Source organism: Fragaria vesca, linkage group LG7 (assembly GCF_000184155.1).
Source record: "Fragaria vesca subsp. vesca linkage group LG7, FraVesHawaii_1.0, whole genome shotgun sequence".
In the NCBI taxonomy this organism is placed as follows: Eukaryota; Viridiplantae; Streptophyta; class Magnoliopsida; order Rosales; family Rosaceae; genus Fragaria; species Fragaria vesca.
Window position 1 is genome coordinate 20244093 of NC_020497.1, and position 17437 is coordinate 20261529.

The window sequence follows — 17437 nt, forward strand, 5'->3', positions numbered from 1 at the left end:
CCCTTGTGATAGTTTAGTTACCTATTGTGTGTTGATGGAAGACAAGAGAAAATAATGTAATGAGAAAGAACCATACACACTACATTTGCATTTGGTCTAATTTGTTATTTCTTCTTCTAGGAGTTAAAGTCATTAGAACTCCAAGCACTCCATATCTCTTGTTGTTCTTACATTTTTCAAGTAGGATTAAATTCAGTTTACCATCTTAAACTTTAGGACTAAAATTAGTTTGGTCCTTGATCTTTTTTTTAAAATTACGTTGGTCCTTGTACTCTCAAATGACATCATCATAGTCCAAAATTTGAATTTTAGTGCAAAAATGGGTGAGTTTGTTCATTGAAAAATGACGTTTTTTCATCGTTAGAATGTTTATTTGCCCTCTTTGTAGGTTAAAAAGCTCAAATGTGAATCCCCATGTCAGTTTCAAGTCAGCAAATGATATTATTTTTGGAGCCATATTAAAATTTTGGTCTTAGTTAATGATGTATGAGAGTATAAGGACCAACATGATTAAAACAAAATGTCAGGGACCAAACTGATTTTAACCCTAAAATTCAGGAGGTTAAACTAAATTTAATCCTTTTAAGTAAGTGTGTAATAGTTGGAGGCTTTCTATCATTGTGAACTATAGCGGTCCTAGGTTGTCCTTTGGCGGTCCTAGACGGGTCATCGCGTCCCCCTGGCTGCCTATGAAGGACAAAGCGGCCCCTTGGCTGCCCTAGCCAGGTCAAGGCGACGCCTTGGTTGCCCTAGATGGGTCTAGGCGGCCTATTGGCGATCCTAGGAGGGTCAAGGCGGCCCAAAGCGGGTCAAGGTGTGTCAAGGCGGCCCTAGGCGAGTCAAGGCGGCTCTAGACAGGTCATGGCGGCCCCTTGGCTACGCCAGACGGGTCATGGCGGACCTTTAGCTACTCTATGAGGGTCAAGGCGGCCCATGACGGGTTAAGGTGTCCCCTTGGCGGCTCTAAACGGGTCATGTGGGCCCTTTGGCTACCCTAGACGAGTCATGGCGGCCCCTTGCCTTCCCTAGGCGGGCCTATGAAGGTCAAGGCGGCCTATAGCGTGCCAAGGCGGGTTAAGGCGGGCCAAGACGGTTCAAAGCGGCTCCTTGGAGACCCTAGACGGGTCATGGAGGCCCCTTGGCTACGCTAGGCTGGCCTAGAAGGGTCAAGGTGACCCCTTGGCAGCTCTAGACCGGTCATGGTGGCCCCTTGGCTACCTTAGACCAGTCATTGCGACCCCTTGGCGGCCCTTGACGGGTCTAGGAGGGTCATGGCGACCCCTTGACAAGTCATGGCGGGCCTAAGAGGGTTAAGGCAACCAAGATGGCCCCTTGGCGGCCATAAGCGGATCGTGGTGGCCCTTGGTGAGCCATGGCGGCGGACCTAGGAGGGTTAAGGCAGCCACTTAGCGGTTCAAAGAGGCCCATTGGCGGGTCATAGTGGCCCCTTGGCGAGCCAGGGTGGCCCCTTAAAGGCCTTAGACTGGTGAACGTGATCCCTTGGCAGCCCTAGCCGGGACAAGGCGGCCTCTTGGTGGCCCTAGATGGGTCAAGGCGGCCTATTAGTTGACCAAGGTGGGTCAAGGGCAGGGCAGGGCAGGGCAGGGCAAGGTGGCTCTAGGAGGGTCAAGGTAGGTCCAAGGCGGCCTAAGACGGGCCAAGGTAGGTCAAGGTGGCCCAAGACAGCTCAAGGCGGGCCAAGGCAGGTCATGGCGGGTCAAGGAGTGCCAAAGCGGGTCATTGCGGGCCAAGGCGGGTGATGGCGGGTCAAGGCATGCCAAGGCGGATTCCGGCGGTCTAAGATGGGTCATTGTAGCCCCTTGGCTACCCTAGACGGGCCATGAGGCCTCTTGGCTACCCTAGTCGAGCCTAGGAGGGCGAAGATGGGCCAATACGGCCATGACGGGCCAAGACGGGCTAAAGCAGCCAAGGCGGCCAAGACGAGTCAAGGCAGTCTAAGGTGGCCCAATAAGGGACAAGGAGGATCAAGGCTGGCCAAGGTAGCCTAAGGCAGGTCAAGGCGGATCAGGGCAGCCTCTTGGAGACCCTAGGAGGGTTAATGTCTCTCAAAGCGGGTCAAGGAGGCCCCTTGGCGGTCCTAAGCTGCCCTTTAGCGGCCCTAGGCTGCCCTATGAGGGACAAGGCGGCCCCTTGACGAGTCGTAGATGGATCAAGGCAGCCTCTTGGTGGCCGTAGATGGATCAAGGCGGCCTATTGACGGCCCAAAGCCCAATTCAAACCACCATGACTCGCTTCCCTGCTGCTGCCATGAACGAATCGCCGGAACATCTCTTTTGTTTCATCAGTACGGTCGGTCTACCTACTCTTCTCTTCTTCCCGTCATGGGCCTAACTTGGTATCGGGTCAAAACCAAGTTGGGCCCGTAAAGATTCGGGCTTTTGTATAAAAGGAGAACAGAACAGAAGAAGATGAAAATCCGACGAGGAAGAAGAAGAAGAAGGTTGCAGGAGAGGCAGCACTAGAGTGGATCTGATCTAACTATCAAAGTGAGTCCTTCATCCTTCAACTTTCTTAACTTGGGGTTAATCAGTTCTCCTTCTATTTGACATTAATCTAGTAAGACTGTTGCTCACATGATATAGGCACCCTGGTAATGGGAAAACTGAGCCAATTTTGTATCTTTTGTCAATGGGAGAAACTTGTGTTGAGTATTTATGGGGCATATGAAAAGCTTTAATCCCATTACCAGCAGTTTTGAAGTTGGTGAGGTGGATGCTAAGTGCAGAGTGGATCTCAATTTTCCCACTTCAACAACAGCGATGGACGCCGCCGCTTCAGTTGTAGAGGAGCCTCATGATGCCATGGAGTTTGATTCTCATGAAGCCGCGTATGATTACTACAAAGCGTATGCCAAGTCTGTGGGTTTCGGAACTGCTAAATTGAGCAGTCGTCGATCCAGGGCGTCCAAAGAATTCATTGATGCCAAATTTTCATGCATTAGATATGGAAACAAGCAGCAGTCTGATGATGCCATCAATCCCCGCCCTTCCCCTAAAATTGGCTGCAAGGCAAGCATGCATGTCAAGCGCAGGCAGAATGGGAATTGGTATGTCTATAGTTTCGTAAAGGAGCACAACCATGAGCTTTTACCCGCTCAAGCTCATTTCTTTCGCAGCCACAGAGATGCAGACCCGCATAAGAACAATGATGTTAGAATGCGAAGACGGAAGAATGTAAATTCGGTGTCCAGCTTATTCAGTGCATATCAAAATGTTGATTGTTTGGAGAGTTATTTGAGAAATCAGCATGATAAGGGACGGTCCTTGTCTTTAGAGTCAGGGGATGCTCAACTGCTACTGGAATGCTTTATGCGCATGCAAGAAGAGAATCCGAAATTCTACTATGCAGTTGATCTCAATGAAGAGCATCGGTTGAGAAATGTGTTCTGGGTAGACTCCAAAGGAATGGAAGACTACACCAACTTCAGTGATGTTGTTTTCTTTGACACCACCTACTTCACAAACAAGTACAAAATGCCCTTGGTTCTTTTTATAGGAGTGAACCATCATATTCAACCCACATTAATGGGCTGTGCATTGATTGCGGATGAGACAGTTTACACTTTTGTGTGGTTAATGCAGACATGGTTAATAGCAATGGGGGAACAAGCTCCTCGAGTGATACTCTCCGACCAGAACAACGCCATCAAAGCGGCTATTGGAGCAGTACTTCCAGGCACACGGCATTGCTTTTCTTTGTGGCATATATTAGAGAAAATGCATGGGCAGCTGGAATTTTTGAGCATGTGGCTTGATACTTTTATGGCCAAGTTTAATGAGTGTATTTTTAAGTCCTGGTCAGAAGAACAATTTGAGAAGAGATGGTGGAAACTGATTGATGAGTTTAATCTTAGAGACATTGAATGCATTCAGTCCCTGTACAGAGATCGTACTCATTGGGTGCCCACTTTCATGAGAGATATATCCTTTGCTGGATTGTCTCCAACTTCACGGTCGACAAGTTTGAATTCATCATTTGACAAATATTTCCAAGTGGAAACTTCAGTACCAGAGTTTATGGAAAGGTACAGGGTAATTCTTGAAGATAGGTACGAAGAGGAAGCAAAAGCAAATTTTGATGCTTGGCATGAAACACCTGAGTTGAAGTCTCCATCACCATTTGAGAAGCAACTGGCACTGGTGTACACACAAGAAGTTTTTAAAAACTTCCAAGTGGAGGTTTTGGGAGCCGCTGCTTGTCATCTTAAGAAAGAAAGTGAAGACATGACAACCACTACGTACAGTGTAAAAGACATTGAAGATGAACAGAATTATACAGTGGAGTGGAACGAGTCAAAGTCGGATATATGTTGTTCATGCCGTTCATTTGAATATAAAGGTTATCTCTGCAGACATGCTATTGTTGTTCTCCAGATGTCTGGTGTTTTCACCATACCTGCCAAATATGTATTGCAGCGGTGGACAAATACTGCCATGAGCAGACATGCCATGGGCGAAAAATTGGATGAGGTACAATTTAAGGTCCGTCGTTATAATGATTTATGTCGACGAGCCATAATATTGGGTGAAGAAGGATCACTATCTCAGGAGAGTTATGATGTAGCATTATGTGCCATAAAAGAAGCTTTGAAGCAATGCACGAGTTGGAACACCTCTGTTGAAAGCAATGCAAAACCTAATGACTCAGCGATAGATGGTGTAGAAGAGAGTCAGTGTGGTATCACATCTGATGACAAGATTTCTGGTCCAAAAGTGAGTGCTCCTAACAAGACTCCTACGAGAGCTGGGACTGGGAAGGTGGTGGCAAGGCGTGGGAAAGGAAAGGTAAATAATGATAACATATAAGGTCTACTTGTATATTTTTCCTTGAGAAATATTTAAGATGCATGAATGTGAATGATAAATGCTGCTTAATTTGCATACTGGTACCTCAGCTGGAAGGGACGAGAGTTGGAGCGCAAGACAACTTTCACCAAATGGTACCTCCCATCTTAACTCAATTTTATTTATTTTTTTGAACAAGAACTCAATTTTATTAATGGAAGTTGTCATTTTTTTCTGCTTTGATTTTGATGTTGTAACTTTTGTAGTAATATATGGTTGGGAGATAGTTCATTTTGCCCAAAAGAATAAATTATTATGGCATAGTGGTTGTGATCTGAGCCTGGACCCATGATTTAGTAGTAGCAAACATAATTTTGATCAAATACAGCTAGTATAAGAAGTGAGGATGTTCACATGTTCTTCTGGTTTAGGTTTTTCCCTCGCTTTGATAAACTGTATCTGGAGTATTAGATTTCAATGTAAATGGATCAGGATGTGCTAGGGAGTTTCTAACTTGGTGTCGTAAAGTTTTGAATAAATACCATGTTGTGGACTGGTGGCTAAGGTTGTATTTTGTATGGAACTTTTCTTTTATGAGAAATTGCATTGAGGTTGGTGTGTGCAGTTTGATTATAGCATTAACAGATAGTTGTTCCTTTCTTGTAGCATCAAGTTTCTTGCGACACAAGGCCGCCTATGCTGATGCAGCAACATAATGTGGTTCCTCCACAATTGCATAATATGGTGCCGTCAATGTTTCAAAATGTTGCACCGGCACAGTTCCATAACATGGGTTCTCCGAACCCTGTGCAGGAGAATCGTCTCCCTCAATAACTCGAACTTTTCCTTCTCTGTTTTTAAGAACGAGTGTTGTATACTTGTTCATCTACTGTAAAAAGTAGAGGACGAACTGAAATGAAGTGCTCAACTTGACTAGGTTTCAGCGCTCCGCAAGTTAACAGGTGTGTGCTAGTGGTGGTCGGGGAACACTGTTCAAAGTATGCAAGATGGATGTATATGTTTTGACTATTGGTGATAGGAAGAATGGGAGTTTTAGACGATTGTTGCACTTTCTGTCGTGAGGCTTTGTCTCATTTTCTGTGGGGTGTGATTCTGAAAGAGGGAAAGACGGAATCAGGTTCCAGCCATCCCCGCCCCGTTCATCGCCAATATGGTATCTCAGAAAATGCAAATGGTTCTTCTTCTTACTTCTTCTTAGTTTAAAAAAATGGGAGATATGGCAATATTGGGGGAATCCAAATGCCGACTTGAATGACCTTTTTGGTTATAATACTGATTCTAGTTTCACTGGGGAATTAGAAAATGTAAAGCGGCGGCATCTAAGCATTAGCATCCGATACAGGTCCCCTCTTTTCAGTGTTCAGTGTTCACACATTACACATACGAGTCGTGTATCTATTAAAATTCATGTCGACCGACATTTCTCTCAGAATAGATGAATAAGAAGAGTACAAGGTTTCCTTGGAGACTAAGCAGGTCCCACCACCCCCAACCAAAAAGATCGCATCCGCATCAATGCATCATCAGGGCTCCTATTTATAATCCCTCTCTGTGAGTGAGGTCTCATACCAAACTCTTTTCTCATACAAAAATGTCCGACAGCAATGGGCGACGCCACCGCATCGGCTACGCCTTCCCTCCGAAGAAAGAGCAGACCTTCATCCAGCCGTCGCTGATCAGCCATGCCCAGCAGAACGGCATCGATCTGGTCCCCGTGGATCCCGGGAAGCCCTTGACCCAGCAGGGCCCCTTCGACTGCATCATCCACAAGCTCTACCACGACGAATGGAACACCCAGCTCAACGAATTCTCCTCTCTCTACCCCCGCACCGTCATCCTCGACCCGCCCGACTCCATCGCCCGCCTCCACAACCGCGTCTCCATGCTCGACGTCATCAACGCCGCCTTCAAAGCCCCCCGCGTCGAGAATGTCTCCGTCCCCAAGCAGGTCCTCATCCACGACGCCGCCGAACTGGAGACCGATTTGGGTTTGAAGTTTCCGGTGATTGCCAAGCCCCTGCTGGCCAATGGCAGCGCCAAGTCGCACCAGATGTCTATGGTGTTCAGCAGCGAGGGGATCAAGAAGGTCGAGACCCCCATTTTGCTGCAGGAGTTTGTCAACCACGGAGGTACCATCTTCAAGGTCTATGTCATCGGGGATTACACCGAGTGCGTCAAGCGCAGGTCGCTGCCCGATATCTCTGACGAGCAGCGCGCAAAACTGGCAGCGGATGTGTTGCCATTCTCGCAGATTTCGAATGAAGAGGTTGACATTGAGGGTGTGGAGATGCCGCCGCCTGGGTTTGTGGAGGAGCTGGCCAAGGGGATCAGCGACGGCCTCAAGCTCAATTTCTTCAATTTTGATGTCATCAGGGACTCCAATGACAAGCACAGCTATTATGTTATTGACATCAACTACTTCCCTGGCTACGCCAAGCTCCACAACTTCGAGCACCTTTTGACAGACTTTTTCTTGTCTGTGCTTTCCAAGAAGTCTCAGACTCAGCTTGAACAAGGCAAGGAAGCGAAGCCGGAATGAATGAGGATCCCAGGTTGGTCGTTCTCATCGAGGATTTACTACTTTTTCGAGGCAACTCAGGCTTGGCATCCATCCCTCTTACTGGGGTTTAATTTGCAGTTTAGCTAACATGTATGTCGAATAATAATGCTACTTTCGAATAATAACTTTGAGTTTGAAATTTACAAGCTTTTGCGACTGGCTTTAAAATTGCTTCCCTTCCTCTAAATGTATTGAAATCTTATGCGGGAGTGCAAAGTAAAACAAAAAGAACATCATTGGAATCGTTGAAGATGAAAAGTGTACATAACTTGTGCGCTTTCTAAGATTCGGAAGCTACATTTTAAGGTATCGAAACTTTCCAAGGCTGAAAACATGTTTCAATCATCTCATGTGAACACCAGAAATGTTTGTTTTTCCACAAGAATAAGAAAAATAGTTTGGAAAACTCGCAGATTAATGAAGTTATCCATCGACTCCCTTTTCAAATATTGTCCATTTAGGTGCAAACTAGTGTGGTATATAGTAAGGAGTTCTGGTGAAATTTCACTTTTCCAAGCCTATCAGTTTCTTCATTCGTGAGTGTTTGTATATATAGACGCTACAAAATCATATGAATCTTTATAGCATCAATATTCGACCTTATGTCAAAACTGAGGACCGGGCTCAAAATTAGTTAATTACTAGCTGTTTAATCAATTCAAGTTACTATATTTCAAAGTTATTGAATGAACTTTCAAACGCTAAAATATATTTCAATCATCTTACATTAACAAAAAAAAAAAAAAATACATCTTACATGAACATCGGAGAACTCATTTCTCAAACTATCTTGACTAGCGACTAGCCATAGCTACCAAGATGCCAAGCTGCAAATGGAAAAGAGATAATATAGTTAACGGAAGGCTACTAATTAGCTAATTGAGGGGAAACATGCAGTAGTAGTACTCACTCCATGATGTGTTTCCAGTAAGACTGATCATTAGTTGCTTCCTGATGATGATCACCATCCATAACTATAAGATCCCGGCCGTCGCAGGCTACTCCATAATCAATTTGGAAAGTGGCTGTTGAAGTAGTAGTTGTGGATGAATGGATACTGTTAGGAAAATGATGCATCATGAGTTCTGGTGGCGTAATAGCGGTAGTATCATGAGTACTACCGGTGGCGTAGGGCGAGGTGGCTGCTGGAACCAACACAGGCAATTGATGATCATAAGTACCACTCTGACCATGCCCGTACTGCAGCTTATGTTCATCTTCAGTACTGGAAGGAGCTTTCCTATTTGGAATCGAAAACTTGGAGTAGTGATGATCATACTCGTTAGTATTTCTGAAAGAAGTACCTTCGAAACCATTAGATTGACGATTTACCATGGTTGCACTAGTTAGATCAGCATAATCATATCCAATTCCATGCCCAGGATGATATACTGGCTGCTGGTCCAGAAATGAGCTGCTGCTGGATGGTGCTGACCCTAAAACATGTTTATAATAATCAACGGCAGCAGCCTCCATCTCCATACCTGGCATACATGGACGACACTGATCATATGCATCAGAAGCTGTTTTGTTGCTAATTAGAAGTCCTTGCCCTTGTCGTATATTATTTTGCAACACTTGAATTTTGGAGTTCAAGTACTGGAGGAGCGCCCAATCGCATGGATTGAAGCTAGTACTAGCAGCAGCTATGGTGGAGAGATGATCATGAGTTGTAGTAAGTAGTGGAGTGTGGGTGACGGGGTCGATTCCCATTTGGAGCAGCTTCTTCTTTACATGGGTGTTCCAGAAGTTCTTGATTTCGTTATCAGTCCTTCCCGGAAGGTTGCTTGCTATAGCGGACCATCTGCAAATCCATCAACACTGTCTCAATTGAAGAATGAATTATCATGTAACTGAAGATGAATAATGAACTAATTACTTGTTTCCGAGAAGTTTATGGAGATTGATAATGGTTTCCTCTTCTTGGTGGGAGAAGTTTCCCCTCTTGATATCAGGCCTCAGATAGTTTGTCCATCGTAGCCTGCAGCTCTTTCCACACCGCTTCAAACCAGCAAGCTTCGGCACTTGTCTCCAACTAATTCCGCCACGATGATGATGATGATGATGATGATGACTCCCGTCGCCGCCGCACCTCTCCATGTACTCCACCAGCTTTTCATCTTCTTCTGTTGTCCACGGCCCTTTCTTTAACCCACTTTCATCACAACATGCTGATCTCCCCATTGCGACAAGCTAGTAATTCAAACCTCCAAGTTAACAAGTTGATTGGCTAGTCATGATCAGTACTATACTCATTCGCAGTACAGAAGTACAGATAGATAGATATATAGGTATACCATGCATGCAGAGAAGTTAATAATTAAGTTGGCTATTCGATCATTTGCAGTACCGAAAAATAGATGCATGAACAGATAAGAGTAGCTAGATTCATATAGGGGATGCAATTTGAACTCAAACCTTAATTTGAGGTTAGGGACTTCGATTATTAAGCTTTCGTTTTTTCAACTGAAAACTTGGAACATCAGTTGATAGCCAGAGCTATATAAATAAAGGGCCGGGGGTACAGAGTTGTAGATCATCAATACAAACCGTACGCGTGTGCGCGCGCATTAGATAGATTGGCTAGCTAGTCTAGCATAGTTTTTCATTTCGTGAAGTCATTTGACAAGATAAGCGTACATATATATGCACAGTGGCTGATTCAGATCCAATACGTGTCTAGGCTAATTAGAAGTGTAAAAAAAAAATTTAGAATTTCTTGATACAATTTTTTTTCATGAGGTTTGGAACCAAATGAAATTTCTTTTAAAGAAACATTAAGGGAAGTGTAGGAGTATATGAGAAAACATTTAAAGAAACATTAATGGAAGTGTAAGAGTATATGAGAAAGCATTTAAAAAAAAATTACAACAAAATGCTAATAGAAAAATAGATTATTGCCAAAACAATGGAAAAATAATAATTTAACCAAAGTAGGAAAGTGAAGAAAATGAGAAGGGAAAAGAACATGCAAAGTCAAAGAAATATAGGTTTCATAAGTGTGTGGTTTGTAGGGTCAAAAATGAATAAAGGAAGGAGAAAATATTAGAAAACTAGGTGAAATCATCAAATCTGCTTGTGTAAAAGCATCAGAAAGAGTCGAACCTCTGACCCAAACTGAAGTAAAGTTGGGGGGAGAATGCCAATTGAGCCAAAGCATCTTTGATTACTAGTGGGTATTCATTTACTACATATAGAGAATTATGTCTAGGCTGCAGCCCAAACAGCCTACTACATGTATCCGTCCCGGTATATGCATAGAAATTTGACATACAATTATACTTGATGGCACTTGTTCATAGCATTTTTCCAAATTACTGTTTCACATCCATACATCCATAATCATATTGAGTTACATATATGGGTTTGTCTGATATACTGATGTGTATAGCATACAAACTGAGGAAAAAAAAAACAACTAAAAAAGGAGGAGATCACGTGCAGTAGGGATCGATGAGCTGTTTTGAAAAATTTACCTGCAAAAACAAGTATGTATGCCATACAACAGAATTTTCCTACATATGTGTGTGTATGTATGGTATGTGGATTTACTTAAACAGCGCCATACTATTGCGGCACTCTACGATCGATGTACTTCCTTGTTAAGTAACCATAACCATTAACCTTAGCTTGACCACTGCTATTTGTAAGTAAAAAAAATTAAATTCGTTGTCATGATTAGTACTTGATATTTGGAATAACTAATGCGTGGAGTGTGAAACAAATACATAGAGTAGTTAATTAGGCTCGATTACAAGTCACATGAAGTTGCTTCATAATTTTATTATCTGATCATTTTTAGTAACAGATTACCAGATGTATAGTTTAAAAAGTATGGAGGCTCAAAAACATGCATAAGAAGAGAATTAGCACTATTCTTATTGGATCATCTTAACATTTCACCAAGTAACATTTCATGGTAAGAATGTGTCGTAAACGCCAAACTCTAGCTAGAACGCTAGTTAGCTAGGGCTAAAAGGCTATTTACTCCGGAGGCGCGTGGCAGTAAGAAAGTAACATCTGGGAATCTGGGATCAAGTCACAAAATTCATCCCGGCAAGGTAAGCTTATATTGCTATATATATCAAGATCGATAGGTAAGTGAGATGATTATTAGTCGCATGCTTATGCCTTAATTAGACTGATATCTGGTCAAAACACACAATTAGCTTGTCACATTTTAATCCTTGATTAAGCATGCTAAAACTATTTTTGATCAATCCATTCTGATGATAACATCAGCTTTGTAGTAGGTAATTAAGGAACTAATTAAATGCATACATATTACATCTTCAGTACACGGCGTGTATATTCACATACATACATGGATGGTCAAGATTAAAGGAAATAATATAAAAAACATGGTGGTCAAACATATGAATTATTATAAATGATTAAGATTGTATCGTGTAAATACACGTCGTGCATACAAGAATTTCCAATACATGTCTTTGATTATCTTTTATCGATCCGATACTGAAATGACAGTATGTACGTACCACTTACTTGTTTGTGTAGCCCAAGGGCCATTGCACAATAGATGCTTACGGGCCAGTTGCAACTAAGGGCACATTCAAAGGCCCATTGATCCCAAGCCCATTGGATAGGTTCCATTCATTCCCGGCGTACGTAATCAATTAGCTCATCCATCACATCAAATAAAAGTATAAGAGGCTGCTAGTATATGACGCAGCTGCCTACCTAATGCACTAATTGTTTGTTTATATATATGAACCTGCTGATATGAATTGACATATTGTTTAACAGAGGTTCCATTCTCTAACAATATATTGAATCGGAGCAGCGGCCGGAGCGAGCACACTAAGATCAATCGAAATGGTTGTTGGGGGGCAAGTTACCCACGAGTTAGAGGTTCAAGTGTCGGCAAGCCAGGCATGGGAGCTGATAAGCACCCTTGAGCTCGCCAAACTCATCCAACAAACTCTCACCGATGTAGTTGAAAAAATTGAAGTCGTACAAGGCGACGGACAGGCCGGCACCATTCTCAGAATAACATGTGCACCGGGTAGGTGATTCGATCGGCATCAATATTCAATACCCTCTTTTCATTTGGGGCTTTTTTTCATGTCTGAAATTAATATAATTATGTGCATGCAGGAGTGCCGGGCCCTGGATGGCAAACGGAGAAGTTCACAGTGGTGGACAATGAAAAGCGGGTGAAAGTAGCGGAGGTGATTGAAGGTGGATATCTGGAACTAGGGTTTACTCTGTTCCGAGTTCGAGCCGAAATCATAGAGTGCTCCTCCTCCAGCTGCATTATCAAATCCAGCCTTGAGTATGAGCTAAAGGAAGAGGCTGCTGCCAACGTTGCGATCGACTCACTCGTGTCTGCGCATCCATTCGCAAAAATTGCAGAGATCGCCAAAAACCATCTCCTCCTCCAAAACGAAAATAATAGAGACTATGATGCATGATCGAGTACGTCTGATGAACACAGCATGCGTGTAAACGCTGTATCTTGTTTTGCCATATATAGATGCCATATGAATAAGCAATTTAAATAAGCATAAAAAAAAAATAAGCAATTTAAATTCTATCAACTCTAGCAAGTATTGATATTGGCGCCTTACTATTTGGTCATGCTACATTGTAGATCAATGCAGTTTATCAATCAGCCAATAGTGCGTACGTTTTGAATATATTGGCACCTTGCTATGGCTATGTTACTCTGTTATTCGAACGATATGATATATAGAATGCCCTGCGTCGTGCAGATCGTAATTGTAATCTCCAATATGCTCGATCAGATCAAAATAAAACTGTATCAATAATAACCATTCCGGGGGTTACGTACTGATCGAATTGCTGGGGAATTAAAGAAGCAAATCGTTTGTGCACGTAGATAGTTGCAGGGATTTGATCGATGTTGCCAAAATTATGGTAGAGCCAAATGAGAATGATGAACCCATCTGTTTTTTTTTTTTTTTTTTTTTTTTTCTTGCTGCATGTATGCCAAGTCAATAAAAACACAGCATAGGCCTCCACGTACGCCTGCAGGCGGCTACAATTTTTACCAATTAAGTAGCCTGTCAACGGTTGGCAGCGGTATGGTAGTCGACTAGAAGCATCTTAACACTTGTATTCCAGGCCAGTCCTCATTTGTCCTTTTATACAAACTTATCTAGAAGCATCAGTAGTGGTGCTCAAGCTATAGCTATAAATTGAAACTCTCCCACAGAGAAGAGAAACGTGCACACGGATCGTCCCCTTCCCTTAATTAAGGCTACACATACATAGACAGAAATGGTTATAAGCGGGAAAGCTTCGCATGAGTTGGAAGTGGAAGTCCCTGCAAGCCAAGCGTGGGAGCTGTATGGCACTCTTGGGATCGCTAGGCTCGTGGAACAATCTCTCTCCGATGTCATTTCCAAAATTGAAGTCGAACAAGGCGACGGAGAACAAGGCACCATTCTCAAACTAACATTTGCACCAGGTCTGTGTAGCTAGCTAGCTAGCTTCCTCAATTTTAATCTCTTCCTCCTTGATTGTCCAGTCCTCCCTCTTTAGTCTTCATTGCTGCACTACCTACTCTTCCCTGATCGATACAAATAAGAATCCTTCCACAATTTTATTGAAATTAATTAGTCGTTAATTAATGTTCTTGTTAGCTAATTTGTTTTGATTTTGAGTGCCTAGCTCCTATTATATATTGATGAGAATTGTGTGGTTCGCTCTATCTATTCCCTGTGACTCCTTGTTCGTATTGGACATCGATCGATGAATCCATCAGCTAGGTTGTTGTCTTAATTAAAAGTTAAAATCGTATTGATACAGATTATCTATGTTGATTATGTGATTGGAATTAATATTAATTCATAGACGGCCGGGGCCTCTGCAGGGATACCAGGGCCTGGATGGCATAAGGAGAAGTTCACAATGGTAGACAATGAAAAGCGGGTGAAAGAAGTGGAGGTGGTTGAAGGTGGATATCGTGAGTTGGGATTTACTTTTTACTTAATTCGCTTCGAAATCACTGAAGCCGGCAGTAGTACTCCTTCCTCCTGCATTATCAAAACCACGGTTGAATATGAGCTCAAGGAAGAGGCTGCTGCCATGGTCTCATTTGTCTCTGTCGACCTCTTCGCAAATATTGCCCAAATTGCAAAACACCATCTCCTCAAAAAACATACAGAGCAACTAAGTTCACAAGTTCTTGTTTGATCCATCAGTACTTAGGTGTTGTTGTTTTTTTATCAATATTCCCATGTAATAATTGATTTTGTGAACAATGTAGTTTAATAATATTTAATGCATTATATATGCATCTGGAACCAACTTAAATCCAAATCCAATGAGCAAGTTAATAATTCACACAGTGATCTTATCTAGTATGTAACTACGTACTGTATGCTACTCGATCATATGGCTCTTACAAGGGTGTCAACTGTACATTTTTCATTTCTTTTGCTTGTCTATATTTGCATCGATCATATGCCTACGTACTAGCTAGCTATTTTGCTGTACATGTACGTAATAGCTTACTCGATCTTTGCTGCTATATATTGGCAGTCTAAAAGCTTCTTGAATTTTTCTATATAGATTTCAATTTGCTTATTTGGGCTAATCCCAAAAGCTTATTTTGCTCTTTATCATTTCATACGTAGAAGATGATTGAGCTAGCTAGCTACATCGGGGTCCAGCATGATGATGTTCGTGGATTCCACAGCGCAGGTAGCAAGAACTTCATACCGTTGAGTCCATAAGCATTGAACGCCCCACCGGATTTCCCGTCCAACGCCACCTTCCCGGGATTCCCAGGGGACGCCCCTCTTGCGAACATACCCTCACACATAGTGCTGGCCTCTAAGGGCCACGATTTAGGTCCTGGTTTGGAAAATCCGGTCATGAATGGATTGGTGACGGCAGCAGCCAACCCGGCAGCAAAGTTGACTAGAATGGCATCGACGACGGGGTTTCCGTTTGGTGGTTTGAGCGTGATGCCTGGAGGGCCGTAGCTGGACTTCAAGAAGGGCCAGGCACAAGCACCGGGGCACTCGACTTCGGGGTTTCCGACGATGAGATAAGGCTGGTTATCGATGACTCCGTGATCATAGCATCTTCCCCTGCAAAGGGATGCGACCGCACATTCCTTACCGGTGAATATGACGACAAGGCCGGCAGGAGGCTTCCCGGCGGTGGCCGTCTTGACCATCGACTTTATGAAGTCAATGGTGATGACTTTCCCCAGGGAGTAACTTCTATCGGTTATTTGACTCACCACTTTGACTGCGATTTTGGGCGCAGAATGATCGGGGGAAGATATGGATTGGTAGCTCTCGACAGTGTCCCACCAAGATGTTACCCGAGGCTTGGGGGTGCCACCACCATGGTTCAGCGACTTGATGAAAGACCTCACCACACGCTTTTGTGTGCGTCCAGTTGGACCGTAGAAGAAGATTGAAATGTCGAGTTTTCCCGTCAACAGAAGCCCTCCGTGGTAACTGAAGGTGTCCGGCGGTCTCAAATGGCACGAAACCAGGGGTGGACTAGCAATTAACCAGAGTAAGCTGAGAACCAGAGGAGCAAGATGACGAACTCTCGAGGCCATTTTTACTTTCATCAATTCCTTCGATCATTGCATGCATGGATGCGTCTTGTATAAATATAAGCCGCCCCTGCTCTCACCATGCACAGACACCACACAAGATATATAGCTAACTTGGGATATCGGTTAAAATTAGCGGAGGACTCGGAATCTAATTTAGATTTATATCAGTAACATATATGATGATCGATATACAGTACAGCTAGCTAGATATCTTTCTTTTCTTTTATATCATATATCTTTCTTCTTTGCCATCTAATTCATGGAAGACATTGAATTCAGATTACAAATAGTCTCTGTGGTCAGACTAGCTTGTGGTTCAGACAACCGATCGAGCAAGGATTCATGTGTGCCTTCATGTGACTATTAACTAGAAACTACATACGACTGTGATAAAATGATGCTGTATTTTTTTAGAAATTCTAGTATACCATATGGTATAACATGCCTCATAAAATGTGTGGTTATCATTGATTGAATAAGTAACTAAATGACCATGTAATGATCATTTTTACCCTTTTAAAAGGCCTCGTGTGTTATACAATTAGACACATTTACAATAAGTATGTCATACCATATGGTATGATAGACAAACCTGTATTTTTTCATGGTTGTCTGTGACTATTAACTAGAAAATGACATGATCAATCAAAGATTAACTATTATCTTCTGTATAATAATACTCCTTTCACGAATTATATATAAATTTTAGTCGATCAATATTCTAATTTGTACAATATAGCCATTTGGGTACATTCCACAACGTACGTTAACCATGCAATTTGCGTGCATGTTATAACATGATGCTGCAGGCGCGCAGTACTACTTGCATGCGTTTTTGAAATCTTGGATCAAACTTATAGCTGCAAAGTTTGTGATATATATAACTCATTATTGTGTATATCTTTATTTCGACAAAATAATTAAGCCATAGCAATTAGCCCGATTGATGAAGACACCACGTTCATAGATATATGGTGTATTGTATACATGCATATGCAGTCCTACATTTACCTCCCTCTCTGTAAGTGTTTACAGCTTGATTAAACACATCGATGGATATATATATACACACACATACGTGCATGCTTGATGATGTAGTTTATACGTACATGTATACATACATATAGATACTTAGAGATCAAGGTGGAGATACTAAGAGATGAAGCTAGGAGCATTTCATTCTCTCAAAGTTCGAAACTGAAAATTTTGAAGAACCTTAGGTTATTAATTTATTGATGGAGCACGTATGATCGAATCCAATCAAAGTCCATGTACGAGAACATTTCATACATAGAGATCAATCAGCAATCCATGCATGAAAGAGATTTCTGAACAATTCAAATATTAATTAGTATAGTTCATTCTCTGAAAATTGGTACAATTAAGGAACAAAAAGGGGAAAATAATTAGTGATATGTATGAATAATCCTGAGTATCACTCTGACGTACACAAGCTTATATACTTGGTTAACAAAATTATGG

The 17437-nt window shown here is 42.5% G+C and overlaps 6 protein-coding genes across 6 annotated transcripts; 4 read left to right on the forward strand and 2 right to left on the reverse strand.

The window, feature by feature from the left end:
- Positions 1-2485: 2485 nt before the first annotated feature.
- Positions 2486-5872, forward strand: LOC101292551 (protein FAR1-RELATED SEQUENCE 4-like). The gene is made up of 4 exons (XM_004307802.1): positions 2486-2507; positions 2604-4805; positions 4916-4960; positions 5472-5872. The coding sequence occupies exons 2-4, from the start codon at positions 2676-2678 to the stop codon at positions 5637-5639; spliced, it is 2343 nt and encodes a 780-aa protein (XP_004307850.1). The 5' UTR covers positions 2486-2507; positions 2604-2675; the 3' UTR covers positions 5640-5872.
- A 545-nt stretch (positions 5873-6417) lies between these two features.
- LOC101292561 (inositol-tetrakisphosphate 1-kinase 1-like) lies at positions 6418-7365 on the forward strand. The gene has a single exon (XM_004309020.1). The coding sequence runs from the start codon at positions 6418-6420 to the stop codon at positions 7363-7365; it is 948 nt and encodes a 315-aa protein (XP_004309068.1).
- Positions 7366-8292: 927 nt separating this feature from the next.
- On the reverse strand, positions 8293-9570 carry LOC101292853. The gene is made up of 2 exons (XM_004309021.1): positions 9266-9570; positions 8293-9190 (listed from the first exon to the last, which is right to left on the reverse strand). The coding sequence occupies exons 1-2, from the start codon at positions 9568-9570 to the stop codon at positions 8293-8295; spliced, it is 1203 nt and encodes a 400-aa protein (XP_004309069.1).
- Positions 9571-12141: 2571 nt separating this feature from the next.
- On the forward strand, positions 12142-13042 carry LOC101292845 (S-norcoclaurine synthase-like). Its single transcript, XM_004307803.1, has 2 exons — positions 12142-12412; positions 12505-13042. The coding sequence occupies exons 1-2, from the start codon at positions 12223-12225 to the stop codon at positions 12819-12821; spliced, it is 507 nt and encodes a 168-aa protein (XP_004307851.1). The 5' UTR covers positions 12142-12222; the 3' UTR covers positions 12822-13042.
- Positions 13043-13545: 503 nt separating this feature from the next.
- Positions 13546-14691, forward strand: LOC101293141 (S-norcoclaurine synthase-like). Its single transcript, XM_004307804.1, has 2 exons — positions 13546-13840; positions 14246-14691. The coding sequence occupies exons 1-2, from the start codon at positions 13651-13653 to the stop codon at positions 14566-14568; spliced, it is 513 nt and encodes a 170-aa protein (XP_004307852.1). The 5' UTR covers positions 13546-13650; the 3' UTR covers positions 14569-14691.
- A 340-nt stretch (positions 14692-15031) lies between these two features.
- On the reverse strand, positions 15032-15955 carry LOC101293151. Its single transcript, XM_004309022.1, has one exon. The coding sequence runs from the start codon at positions 15953-15955 to the stop codon at positions 15032-15034; it is 924 nt and encodes a 307-aa protein (XP_004309070.1).
- Between the last annotated feature and the right edge of the window lie 1482 nt (positions 15956-17437).

What these genes read in the sequence shown, in the direction of transcription:
- LOC101292551 (XM_004307802.1), top strand. Translation starts at nt 2,676, where the DNA reads ATGGGGCATATGAAAAGCTTTAATCCCATTACCAGCAGTTTTGAAGTT. An exon ending in CAAGGCGTGGGAAAGGAAAG is followed by an intron (nt 4,806 to 4,915) that starts GTAAATAATGAT and finishes CTGGTACCTCAG; the next exon opens with CTGGAAGGGACGAGAGTTGG. An exon ending in AAGACAACTTTCACCAAATG is followed by an intron (nt 4,961 to 5,471) that starts GTACCTCCCATC and finishes CCTTTCTTGTAG; the next exon opens with CATCAAGTTTCTTGCGACAC.
- LOC101292561 (XM_004309020.1), top strand. Translation starts at nt 6,418, where the DNA reads ATGTCCGACAGCAATGGGCGACGCCACCGCATCGGCTACGCCTTCCCT.
- LOC101292853 (XM_004309021.1), bottom strand. Translation starts at nt 9,570, where the DNA reads ATGGGGAGATCAGCATGTTGTGATGAAAGTGGGTTAAAGAAAGGGCCG. An exon ending in CATAAACTTCTCGGAAACAA is followed by an intron (nt 9,191 to 9,265) that starts GTAATTAGTTCA and finishes ATGGATTTGCAG; the next exon opens with ATGGTCCGCTATAGCAAGCA.
- LOC101292845 (XM_004307803.1), top strand. Translation starts at nt 12,223, where the DNA reads ATGGTTGTTGGGGGGCAAGTTACCCACGAGTTAGAGGTTCAAGTGTCG. An exon ending in CAGAATAACATGTGCACCGG is followed by an intron (nt 12,413 to 12,504) that starts GTAGGTGATTCG and finishes ATGTGCATGCAG; the next exon opens with GAGTGCCGGGCCCTGGATGG.
- LOC101293141 (XM_004307804.1), top strand. Translation starts at nt 13,651, where the DNA reads ATGGTTATAAGCGGGAAAGCTTCGCATGAGTTGGAAGTGGAAGTCCCT. An exon ending in CAAACTAACATTTGCACCAG is followed by an intron (nt 13,841 to 14,245) that starts GTCTGTGTAGCT and finishes GGGCCTCTGCAG; the next exon opens with GGATACCAGGGCCTGGATGG.
- LOC101293151 (XM_004309022.1), bottom strand. Translation starts at nt 15,955, where the DNA reads ATGGCCTCGAGAGTTCGTCATCTTGCTCCTCTGGTTCTCAGCTTACTC.